At 46.4% G+C, this 13290-nt stretch overlaps 1 protein-coding gene across 4 annotated transcripts in view; it reads left to right on the plus strand.

Moving 5' to 3' along the window:
- Usf3 (upstream transcription factor family member 3) overlaps window positions 1-7625 on the plus strand; it is a 51198-nt gene extending 43573 nt beyond the window's left edge. For all 4 annotated transcript variants that reach the window (XM_045148338.1, XM_045148337.1, XM_045148335.1 and 1 more), the window contains exon 7: window positions 662-7625. In XM_045148338.1, the coding sequence (XP_045004273.1) occupies window positions 662-7086 (6425 nt within the window). In that variant the 3' untranslated portion in view covers window positions 7087-7625. The remainder of the gene's footprint in view (window positions 1-661) is intronic.
- Window positions 7626-13290: the final 5665 nt, after the last annotated feature.

Consider the following 13290-nt stretch of genomic DNA (forward strand, 5'->3'; position numbering starts at 1 on the left):
AGGATATATTCTTATTTTTTTTACAAGGAGAAAGGGGGAGAAGAATGGGCATGCCAGGGATTCTAGCCACTGCAAACAAACTCCAGACACATGTGCTTCCTGTGCATTTGGCTTTATGTGGGTCCTGAGGACTCTAACCTGCCTCCTTTGGCTTTGCCAGCAAATGCCTTAACCGCTAAGCCATTCCTCCAGCCCCTTAGAGGTACTTAAAGAATGGTAAGACAAAGGCTTGAGGCTCTGCTCAACAGAGAATAAAGAGGGTCACTGTGAATTCAAGGCCATACTGATCTACAGAGTGAGTTCCAAGTCATCTTAAGTTAGAGGGAGATCCTGCCTCAAAAAAACTAACTAAATTAAATTAAAGGGCTAGAGAATGTCAATTGAGGTATGTAAAATGCCAGAATTAAGTGCTGGGCATGGTGATGCACGCCTTTAATCCCACCACTCTGGAGGCAGAGGTAGGAGGATCGCCGTGAGTTCAAGGCCACCCTGAGACTACATAGTGAGTTCCAGGTCAGCCTGGGCCAGAGTGAGACCCTACCTCAAAAAACAACAACAAAAAAATGCCAGAATTAGAACTAAGTAGTTTATCACGTAGTTTATTATTGTAAATATATTGACATTCATCAGTATTTTCAAATTTTTATTTCCAACGTTATAGCTGAAGAAATTAAGAAGCTACGGAAACAACTGGAAGAAATCCAAAAAGAAAATGGTCGATACATTGAATTACTGAAAGCAAATGACATATGTTTATATGATGACCCCACAATCCACTGGAAAGGAAATCTTAAAAACTCCAAGGTGTCCGTTGTTATTCCAACTGACCAAGTCCAAAAAAACATCATTGTTTATTCCAATGGGAGTCAGCCTGGTGGAAACAGCCAGGGAACAGCTGTTCAGGGGATAACCTTTAATGTCGGTCACAATTTACAGAAGCAGACTGCCAATGTGATGCCAGTACAGAGGACATGCAATCTTGTGACTCCTGTGTCTATTTCTGGAGTTTACCCTTCTGAAAACAAGCCGTGGCATCAGACTACAGTTTCTGCATTGGCTGCCAACCAGCCTGTTCCCCTCTGTCTTCCTGCTGCCATTTCTGCTCAAAATATCCTTGAGCTTTCTGCCTCGGAAAGTGAATCGAGTGTGCTTGGAGCCACCGGTGGCTCTCTCATTGCGGTTTCAGTTGGGCCCGATCCTCACCAACATCGTTCCTTGCACACATGTGCTAATGATCACAATGCTTCAGAAAATAGCACTGGTCAAGAGAGTCCCAAAGTATTAAAGGAGATAGCCCCCTGTGTTACGAGCAGTTCCTCCGGCTCCTCAGTAGCTGCCACTAAAGCGCACCATGGAACCAAGGCCTGCCCTAGTGTCCAGGACGAGAGAGGAGGGTCTCAAAGCACCTTTGTTGTTTCGGTTACCACTACAGTCTGCTCCCAGCCAACCAGATCTACAGGCGACTCTTCTCCAGCAAGTACGAGCAAGCCCGCCGAGTCAGTGAGTCTAGCCACAGTGGTGGCCCCAGCTGACCTTGGAGTAGGCAAGACCATCCCCCCAGTAAGCACGCTTTCTGCAAATCCCTTGGACAGTGGTTGGGCTCTTTCTTGTTCCTTGCCGTCCTCAAGTGTCAGTGCTTCAGATTTGAAAAACATTAATAGCCTTACCCGAATTTCTTCAGCTGGAAACACACAGACAACGTGGACTACTTTGCAACTGGCAGGAAACACTATTCAGCCTTTAAGCCAGACGCCCTCTTCTGCGGTGACACCAGCGTTAAGTGAGTCTGGTGCCAGCCCCGCCCCAGGCAACCACAGCAGACCTGCGGCTACAGGCATCAACTTAAATAATTCCCTTCTAGCAGACGGGCAGCCAGTTGAGCAAGTAGTGGTAACTTTGCCTTCTTGTCCATCCTTACCTATGCAGCCACTAATTGCCCAACCACAGGTTAAATCTCAGCCCCCCAAAAATATCCTTCCACTGAATTCAGCAATGCAAGTGATTCAGATGGCTCAGCCAGTGGGGTCAGCTGTCAGTGCCACTCCCGCCAACCAAAACGTCATCATCCTTCAGCCACCCAGCACAACCCCCTGCCCAGCAGTGGTGAGGGCAGAGGTTCCTAACCAGACAGTGGGGCAGCAGATTGTCATCATACAGACGGCGAACCAGAACCCATTGCCCCTGCTCCCTGCCCCCGGCTCTGTTCGGCTCCCTGTGAATGGAGCCAGCACTGTAATTGGGTCTCATAATTCAGTGCAAAATGTGTCAGCCCCACAGACTTTTGGGGGAAAGCATCTGGTCCATATATTACCAAGACCTTCGTCTTTGTCCACATCCAATTCAACACAGACTTTCTCAGTCACCATGTCAAACCAACAGCAGCCTCAGACCATTTCTTTAAATGGACAGCTCTTTGCTCTGCAGCCTGTGATGTCTTCATCAGGAACTACTAATCAAACCCCTATGCAAATCATTCAACCCACCACCAGCGAAGATCCAAATACCAATGTTGCCCTGAATACATTTGGCGCTCTGGCCAGCCTCAATCAAAGCATATCGCAGATGGCTGGGCAAAGCTGTGTACAGCTGTCTATTAGCCAGTCTGCCAGTCCTCAAACTGCTGCAAATGGTCAGACCACCCCAGCTAACTGTGTTTCACTAACGACAACTGTCGCACCTCCTACGACCACAGATAATTCAGCAACGCTCCCCAGTACTTATAATCCTGTGACTTCTTCCTCAACAAACACTGTTGCTTGTTTGCCCTCTAGCGTGAAGTCAAAAAGATTAAATAAGAAGTCGGGTGCCAAGAAACCTTTAGCAGTTAACAAGCCAGCATGTCCCCTGAATCCAGCCAGAGACGTGGGCAAGTTAGACTGCCCCAGCATCAAAGGTTCCGTAGAGCCGTCATGCAGTGACGAACTTCTGGACAGCCTCCCAGTGGGCCAGCCAGGTACTGCTGCCTTGCAGGCAAATGGTGGAAGTGTTTCTGCTGCGCAGACCATGGACATTCTGAATTCCGAATCCGTGATCCCTGCGTCTGAATCCACACTGAAGTCAGCAGAGGAGTCCGGTGTACCCTCCCACGAACCTGAAACAAGTGAATGTTTTGCAGTGGCCCCAGCAAAATCCAAAGATCCTACCCCCATGTTGCAACAGGAGACATCTCAGGATAAACCCACTACTGTAGCATTGTCTGATGCTGCCAAGTCCTGCTCTTCCGCCGATGTGTTGACTCCATCTCCAAATGATCCTCAGATTTTGGTTTCTCAGGTTTCTGGCTTGTCATCCACCACAAGCGCTTCGAGCATTGACTGTGTTTCTGAGGTAGAAATCATCACAGAACCTTGCAAGACCCAGCAGGATTCATCAGATACAATGCAAAGCTTAAAGGGGCAAGGCCTAACTACGTTGCTGTCTGACCTCAGTAAAGAAAGAGACCTTCAGAAATCGTCTCTTTCTGTCCAGATGAGCCATCCTGACTTTCCTGCAGAACATCCTAAGGTAGGGGACTCGGGCGTGCGTTTACATCCCGAGCAGGACCTGTCACTGCTGAGCAGCGACGACAGAGATGCGGCCCCGCCCCCCTCCTGCCTCCCTGGTCAAGAGGCGCCCAGTGGGCCTCCACTCACCAGCAGCCAGGCCGACTCTCCCATGTCCACCAGCTCGGGCAGCAGTCGTAGCTTCTCAGTTGCGTCCATGCTTCCTGAAACCACTCGAGAAGATGTGACGAGCAGCGTAGCACCTGGTACGTGTGACAGCTGTACCTTTGCAGAGCAAACCGACATCGTAGCTCTTGCAGCCAGAGCTATTTTTGACCAGGAGAGCACTGAGAAAGGAAGGGTTGGCAACCAGGCTGATATAAGGGAAGTCACCGCGAAGCCTTCTGAAACATCCTTAGAGGGAGAGCAGCCTTTCAAGTCACAGATGGCCAAGGACAGTGACCCGGGCCAGGCAGTGCCGGCGCCTGATGAGTTCAGCACTCGGGATTCGGTGCCTCTGGAAAAGCCAAGCTGCTCTCTAGGAATGAAAGCACCCAGTGCCTCCCTGCAGGGGCCAGCCTCGCAGCCTCCCAGCCTCACCAGCTTGAGTGTGAACAATCTCGTCCACCAGAGCGCTGTCGGCCACCCTCTTGTCAGCTGTGCCGGCTTGTCTCAGAGTCCGGAGCAAGCGTCGGCTCCGGCCAGCGTCAACCTGACTGCTTCGGGCAGCTCCTACGGCAGCCAGCCCGGGCCAGCGCTGATGACGGACTATGCCCAGGAGCCGCTGAACGCAATGCCGAGTACCGTGCCCAGCTCACAGATGCAGGAGCCTCTCCTGAAGCCTGGTCACGAAAGCCGGAAAGATTCTGCGAAGCGTACTGTCCAAGATGACCTTTTACTGTCCTCAGCCAAGCGGCCAAAGCACTGCCAGCCTGGCCCGCGCAGACTGGAAAGCATGCCCCTGCTGAGCAGGGCGCCAGACAGCCTTTCTGAGCAGACCCAGATGATGGCTGGTCAGCTCCCTCCCAACTCCTCCAACTCGGCTGTGCCTGTTAGCAACCCGGCGCATGGAGATGGCCTCTCACGGCTCTTCCCGCCTGGCAACAACTTCGTGGCCCCTGCGCTGAGACAAGCCGACGTGCAGTGCGGTCCTCAGCCTCCGGTTGCTGAGCAACAGCAGCAGCAGCAGCAGCAGCAGAGCCAGGCGAGTCAGCACCTGCAGGCCCTGCAGCAGCACGTTCCCGCTCAGGGGGTGTCTCACCTTCACAGCAACCACGTCTACATGAAGCAGCAGCAGCAAGCAGGGCAGCTGAGAGAGAGGCACCACCTGTACCAGCTGCAGCATCACGTGCCTCACGCCGAGAGCGCCGTCCACCCTCAGCCCCATAGCGTGCACCAGCAGAGGAGTCTGCAGCAGGAGGTCCACATGCAGAAAAAGAGGAATCTTGTGCAGGGCACGCCTGCCTCTCAGCTTTCCTTACAACCAAAGCACCATGGAACTGACCAGGCGCGGCCCAAGAGTGGTCAGCCCCATCCCCACCATCAACAGTTGCAACAACAGATGCAGCAGCACTTCGGAGGATCCCAGCCAGAGAAGAGCTGTGAAAACCCGTCAGCTAGCCGGAACCACCCCAGCCAGCCCCAGAACCATCTCAACCAAGACATTCTGCACCAGCAGCAGGGCGTCGGAAGCAGACAACAAGGCTCAGGGGCTTCTTCTGACCATGGCTCCGGGCATAATCCAATGCAGAGGCTTTTGCCATCCAGAGGCTTAGAGCAGCAAATGGTGTCCCAACCAAGTATTGTGACTAGACCTTCAGACATGACCTGTACTCCTCACAGGCCAGAAAGGAATCGAGTGTCAAGTTACTCGGCTGAGGCGCTCATTGGGAAGACGTCTTCTAACTCCGAGCAGAGGATGGCCATATCAATTCAGGGTTCCCGAGTTTCAGATCAACTTGAAATGAGAAGCTATCTCGATGTTCCCAGAAACAAGAGCCTTGCTCTTCATAATATGCAGGGTCGTGTGGATCATACTGTTGCCTCAGATATCCGTCTTTCTGATTGTCAGACGTTTAAGCCAAGTGGAGCCAGCCAACAGCCCCAGAATAATTTTGAAGTCCAATCTTCAAGAAACAGTGAGATCGGTAACCCTGTATCATCACTGAGGAGTATGCAATCCCAGGCTTTTCGGATTAGCCAAAACACTGGCCCACCATCAGTCGACCGCCAAAAGAGATTACCTTACCCGCCAGTTCAGAGCATCCCTACGGGAAATACCATCCCCCCGAGGGAGAGTGAAAATACATGTCACCAAAGTTTCATGCAGAGCTTGCTTGCACCTCACCTCGGTGACCAAGTCATTGGAAGCCAAAGGTCACTCTCAGAACATCAGAGGAATACACAGTGTGGTCCATCCTCGGCAATTGAATATAATTGTCCCCCAGCTCATGAAGGCGTCCATATCAGAAGAGAGGGTGAGAGTCAGAATAGGGAGAGTTGTGACATGTCTTTAGGTGCAATAAACACCAGGAACAGTACCCTCAATATTCCTTTTTCAAGTTCCTCTTCCTCGGCTGATATTCAGGGCCGAAACACAAGCCCCAATGTTTCTGTACAAAAGTCCAACCCCATGAGGATTACTGACAGTCATGGGGCCAAGGGCCACATGAACCCTCCTGTCACAACCCACATGCATGGGGTGGCAAGGCCATCTTTGCCACATCCCTCTGTGTCTCACGGGAATGCCGACCAAGGGCCTCCTGTACGTCAGGCTAATTCTTCAGTTCCCCAGAGATCAAGGCATCCCCTGCAAGACGGCAGTGGGTCTAAAATTCGTCAGCCTGAAAGGAGTCGTTCTGGAAACCAAAGGCACAGTAATGTCTTTGATCCTAGTCTTCCTCATCTTCCTCTTTCTGCTAGTGGCAGTATGATTCTTGGACGTCAGCAACCCACTACAGAGAAGAGAGGAAGTATTGTTCGTTTTATGCCTGATAGCCCACAAGTACCAAATGATAATTCAGGTCCTGACCAGCATGCGCTGTCACAAAACTTTGGTTTTCCTTTTATTCCCGAGGGTGGCATGAATCCACCAATAAATGCCAACACTTCCTTCATTCCACAGGTGACTCAGCCTAGTGCCACACGAACTCCAGCCCTTATCCCAGTAGATCCCCAGAACACCCTGCCCTCCTTCTACCCGCCGTACTCTCCTGCCCACCCCACCCTGTCCAATGACATTTCTATCCCCTATTTTTCTAATCAGATGTTCTCCAATCCTAGCACCGAGAAAGTAAACAGTGGAAGTTTAAATAACCGATTTGGATCCATTTTATCTCCTCCCAGACCTGTGGGCTTTGCTCAACCCAGCTTTCCTCTCCTGCCTGATATGCCACCAATGCACATGGCCAATTCTCACTTATCCAACTTTAATATGACATCTTTGTTCCCAGAAATAGCAACAGCCCTTCCTGACGGCTCAGCAATGTCACCTTTGCTTACCATAGCCAACTCCTCTGCCTCGGACTCTTCCAAGCAGTCCTCAAACAGACCTGCCCACAACATAAGCCATATTTTAGGTCATGACTGCAGTTCAGCTGTTTAAATTTCTGAACCACATGTAAAGATTGTGGCTGAGATGACTGGTGTCCTTATGTGTATGTGTTCATTGAGAGAGACTGTGTGCATGTGTGTCTTTGTGGGGGATAATAGTTCTGCAGGTAGCTTCTGGTTGTAGGGAAGCCACTTCAGAGCTGATGCATATATATATACGAGGATTATCAGAACAAATCATCTTTCATGTTTTGCTTCCTGGTGTGCTATTTTCAATCTTCCCAGTGGCTCACACTTTCAGGTTTGATTTGTGATCTTTTATTCCCTAAAGAACACCAACTGGAAATTAGATGGTCTTGGCATGTGCTGGATGTGGGGAGAGGATGAGGGTTTCAACTTGATTTGTGATGTGTTGTAAAGCAGATGAGGTACTGCCCAAAAATGTGCGAATGACGATTTGTCACTAGATGTTGGCCAAGGTCCACGTCTGAAATTTCTTCCCCATGGCTGGTGTTGAATTGGTGTTGAATTAAATACACAAAATTAAAGCCAAGCAGTTAGCAAATAAACGAATTGTTTAGTCGACCTTCATTCCCAAGGTTCGGTGTAGTTTTCTTTAATTAATAGCTTTATCCGTAAACTGTAAATTTCATGTCTTCTTCAAAGTAAGGATCCACACTATCCTTTAATGTGACAGTGTCCTTTAAAGCAAGCGTCTTCCGAAGAGAAAGCTATGAATTGAAGTCCAGGAACGCTCTCCATTTGCACTTGGAGTTCACATCAGGCTGTAAGGGAAAAATTAATTGCATTGTGGCTTTTTGTAGGCTTGGTTAATGGTTGATGTTTCATCAGTCTATATTTGATTTAGTATTCACTGTTCATTCTGTTTATCTGACTTTGAAATAAATTCATTTCCATTTGTTGAAATATTAGGGCTGCTCAGCAAATAGTGCATTTTGAATCTGCACATTTATTTAAGCCTTTTCAAATTTTTTGAATAATTTTATTAAGCTCATGGTATTTTCTCTTTTTTGATTTTTATTATTTATTTGAGAGGGAGAATAGGCACGCCAGGACCTCCAGCCCCTGCAGTCAAACTCCAGACGCATGCACTACCTTATGTGTCTGGCTTATGTTGGTCCTGGAGAATCAAACCTGGGTCCTTTGGCTTTGCAGGCAAGTGCCTTAATCACTAAGCCATCTCTCCAGCCCAAGCTTAAGGTAGTTTCATTTACTGGTTTTATGTTAAATATGATACTGTGTATTGCATTATTATACTTTATAGTGATCCTAATGGTAAAATGCATTTGTTAATTATTTCTGTTGTTACTATGAAATGGTGCTTCACAAAAGTATGATTTTTTTTTTTTTTTTTGAGATTGGGTCTCATAAAGCCCAGGCTGACCTTGAACTCACTGTGTAGCAGAGTGTGGTCTTGAACTCCTAATCTTCATGTCTCTCTCTCCCTAGTACCAGATTAGTTCCAGGTATGTAACCACACCCAAGGTTTTATGCCATGTTGGGAATTGAACCCAGAACTCAGGGCATGCAAGGCAAGCACTCTTCCAAGCGAGCTGCACCCCAGCCCCCAAATAGTCTTTATATACGTCCATGTGAGTGTGTGCCTGTGAGAATATATGTGAAGGCAGATTTCAAAGTACAAACTGGTCTTTGCTATTATACAGTATGTGTGCCACCACACCCAGCCTCAATGTATGCATCTTTCAAATACCATGTTGTACCTTTCTCTGTCAAAGGTAAATAAATTTTAATAAGACAATAAGGCTGTCATCTGAAAATGGGAAATTGAGATTTACTTAAGCATAGAAAATCTTGGTATAAATGGGTTGTTTTAAATCCCACTGAATTAGTAAACTTGAATTATATATGTACCTTTTTTTGAGGCAAACCAACAGATTGTTGTTGTTGTTGTTGTTGTTGTTATTAGAGAGAGAGAGAAAATTGACATGCCACAGCCTCCAGCCACTGTAATCAAACTCTAGATGTGTACACCACCTTGTGCACATGTGACCTTGTGCATCTGGCTTATGTGGGTTCTGGGGAGTTGAACTTTTAGGCTTTGCAGATAAGCACCTGAACTGCTAAGCCATCTCTCCAGCCCTGTACCTTTTTTGTTTGTTTTTAACACATGACTTAATTGTTCTGTTAAAAACGGAATGGGGGAGCTGGGCATGGTAGCATATGCCTTTAATCCCAGCACTTGGGAGGCAGAGATAGGAGGATTTCTGAGAGTTCAAGGCCACCCTGAGACTACATAGTGAATTCCAGATTCACCTGGGCTAGAGGGAGACCCTACCTGAAAAACAAGAAGCAAACTGGAATGGGGAAGAAGAGGTGCCTATAAATTGACTTGTTGGCTCTGTTGAGGTCAGCCCTGGGACTAGCAATTTGTTTTTTTAATCCCAAGAAAGCGCTCCCAGGGCCTGGTGAGAGCAGTTAAGGTGAAAGCCGGACAAAAGACTGCCAAAGGGTCACTGTGCCTCTCCCGCTATGCTCCCCAAGCCTCCTGTTTGTGGTGCCACCAAAAGCAGCCTCTTCGGTGATGGCGCACACCCTTAATCCCAGCCCTCAGGAGGCAGAGAGGTAGGAGGATCGCAGTGAGTTCGAGGCCAGCCTGATAATGCATAGTGAATTCCAGGTCAGCCTGGGCTAAAGTGAGACCCTACCTCTAAAAAAACAAAACAACAACAAAAAAGTGCACTAGAGTCTGGTGTTCGTTCGCCGCAGCAAAAGGCACTGGGGCACCTATACACACATGTGCATGTAAGTATCTTTAAAAAAAAAAAAGGCTACAAGCAGCGGGCATGGTGGCACATGCCTTTAATCTCAGCCCGTGGGAGAGGCTGACATAGGGGATGGCTGAGAGTTTGAAACCAGCCTGAGACTACATAGTGAATTCCAGGTCAGCCTGGGCTAGAACAAGACCAAAAAACAAAAACAAACAAAAAAAGGCTAAAGTAGGGTGTGATTGCTCACACCTTTAATCCCAGCATTTGGGAGGGAGGCTGGGGTAGGAAGATCACTGAGTTCAAGGCCAGCCTAGGGCTACATTGTGAGTTCCAGGTCAGTCTGGGCTAGAGTGAGACCCTACCTCAAAATCAACAACAAAAATCTACGTGATTTTTGGAGAGGAAATTTACATAATACCAATAGAACTTTTGGTAAAAGGAATGGCAGAAATGTATTTAGATTTGGTTATATTGAATTTTATGTTATTCTCAGCCTGTTGATATATGGGCTATATAAAGTAAAAGATAATTTTTTTAAAATTTCTGGAAGTACACAAAATTGTGTCTGCATCATAGATGAGTATCTTTGAGTAAAACATTTTGTAGTTCCCGCTGACTGATCACATAGACTCACGGAAAGTGGTTGATTCCACATAGAATAACAAGTTCTAATGAAAAATTTCAGGTTTCTCTTAATGTATAAATTTGTTCAATGAGTTAAGTACATCAATCAGAGAAAATAAATCCATCTTAATACTATTTATTTTGGGCAGGAATAAGTTTGTTTTTGGATATTTTGTAGGTTTTCTACCATATGAGGAAATTTATTTTTGTTTCTATCGTAAGGGCTTGTGGGATGCCAGAGATGTGGCCGTCCTTTCCGTAGTGATCCTGACTGTTGAGGTCTGAGCTGTACGTACATACTTTTAAAGCATTTTAAAGAGATTTTATTTGCCGCCTTCTTGCCTTCTAATATTAGCCCATTTCATGGAGCGGCCAAAATTTGTAGTCCAAAAGAAAGGTAAAAACATGTCTTGGAGTAAAATTTAAAAATTCTGAGAAAAGGTCAAGACTGTTAAACTGTGCATCTTCTTAGCTTTATTTTTCTTTTGATGGCCTGGTATCGGCTCGTATTTCCTCTCTTCCACGTGCTCCTTGTCAGGTAGGCGGCAGGAAGTCTGGTCAGCACTTGCCTATGAGCACTATGTTCCTCACCACGTCTTAGGTCGGGTGTGATGGGGAGTCTTCCTCCCCCGGCAGCGATACTTCAGTTCTGGCTTCGGGAGCCATCCTGCCTCCTTTGCTCCTAAGGGACAACAATTCTTCTAGATACCATTAGTTCAACACTGACTTACGCTATTTTAGTGTGCCACTTGGCTGTTTCTTGACTTGGTGGACTTGATTTTTTTTTTCTTATAATGGATAAAAGAGCAGAGATGGACCACAGTGAAATGGCATTGAGTGATGTCCTCAGGATCCTAAGGTCACTGCCTAGGCGATGGACCTAGGGCTGAGTTCATCAGAAGGCAACAGTAATGGCCCCTTGACCCGCAAACCAGTGTGCAGTTCATCTCGAAGTGATGAGTTTAGACATGTATATGCAAATTAAATTAGTTTCTTCTCAAGATGCCTTTGGGGCTGAATGTCACCATTTTTCCTTCCCCAGAGTAGTACAAAAACAAAAAAGGTCCTTTTGTCTTAATTATATTCTCTCTGCATTCTGTCATTTCTGTGTTGGCTTTCTAGAGTGTTCATAGTGAGGTCTGTGGGGTGCACCAAGTTCAGATGCAGTTCAGACAGGCTGGGGGAAGGCATTAAGGACCTTGGGCTCAGAGCTAGTTTTGACCCGGTGCCTCTGCCCTGGTACTGCGCTTTCCCTGAAACTGTGCCTCTGGTCCTCAGACCAGATCCTGGAACATATCACTCGTCCAGTCCTGTGTTACTGCAAAGGACCGACAGGGATGGATGGCACATGTCCTCCACTAAGCACCTCGCAAAAGACAACTTACAGCTGATGTTTCTCACTGTTGCCTTATTCTCTGAGCCATCTTTGGGGAAAAAAATTACTAGTTAGTAGCTAAACTCCTTTTAAACACAGAGCTTGTATGTGATGGTCTGTTATCCTTATTTCTAGGTTTACATAGACTCCCAGCTAATCTTTTTCTGGCACACGTATGTGGTTCGATGCTTCATAAACATAATTCAACTTAGGTTCATAGCGTTGGGCATGATACCGTGTTGGCGTTACTGTGGACGGCTGCGTGTTCTGTCGCCATGTATTTCATGAGACGCGAATGGTAGCTTCAGCTCTAATCCAGCACGATTTTTAAAAGATGATCCTTAATTTGAACTCAGTTTTATTAGTCTATCATAGGAACTTAAAGTTTGGTCCATTTAAGTCCCTTCTTCTCTTTTCTGAGATGTCTCTGCCCTCCCACCCCTGAAGTCTTGAATCATTTACTGTCTGTGAGGTCTCTGGGGGCCGGACTTGACTGTAGTGGTGAACTTTACGGGGAGCTGAACTGTCGTTCGTTCTTCCAAGAAGAAAGGGACCAGTATTTCTGAAGATGCTGCAGTTGTGTTACTGTGAAGAAAAACTTCTTCCACTTTCAGCAGGTTATATATGTACATATCTATTTACATTTTGGTAAAAGAAAAAAAATGATTGAAAAATTGAGAACATAGTTACCTTCACAAATTATTTATACACTGGGTGAGAAGCGTACTGTGGGGCAGCCACGGGGAAAAACGCAATCTTAGTGCTTAGGTGGTGTAATACTCGTATCTTCCGTGGCCAGCAGCGCCGCGTGCACTCTGTCCTGTCAATCACCTGCTTTGTAATTCCAACGGAAACTCACTTGTTTTGTAATGGAACCCAGAGCAGATATGTACAATAGGATCAGGATTGCCCCACAATTGTAAATAAGAATAGGTCCTGTTTATTTTGACATCTTTTTACAAATGCATTGTATTAGGGTGTGAATATTCCAAACCATGCTCTTGTTTAAAGTTTTGAAATTTTTATTGTTAAATGTAACATTTTAATGGTTGTAATAATTATTTGTATAGATACGGATATAGTATTTTATTTAAGAAAATAAACTTTGCATTTTTTGCATTGTGAATTGTTTTTCCTGATCATTGCACGTGCCACTTTAAACCTGTGTGTCTTACATACTGAAGTGTTAAATTCAGATAGTTTTTTTTTAATAATATTTTACTTGTATGAGAGAGAATGGGCACCCCAGGGCCTCTAGCTGCTGCAAATGATCTCCAGACGCATGTACCACTATGCATATCTGGCTTACATGGATACTGAGGAATCAAACCTTAGGCTTAGCAGGCAAGCACCTTAACCGCTAAGCCATCTCTCCAGCCCTCAGATAGTTTTAACACATACCAACTTTGAAAAAAAAAAAAAAAATACCATGACACATTTCCATAGGGCTTTTGTTCTAGTTATTTCACCTAAATAAATCATAATTGTGATAAGAGAAAACTCTCTC

This window comes from Jaculus jaculus, chromosome 4, assembly GCF_020740685.1.
Source record: "Jaculus jaculus isolate mJacJac1 chromosome 4, mJacJac1.mat.Y.cur, whole genome shotgun sequence".
In the NCBI taxonomy this organism is placed as follows: Eukaryota; Metazoa; Chordata; class Mammalia; order Rodentia; family Dipodidae; genus Jaculus; species Jaculus jaculus.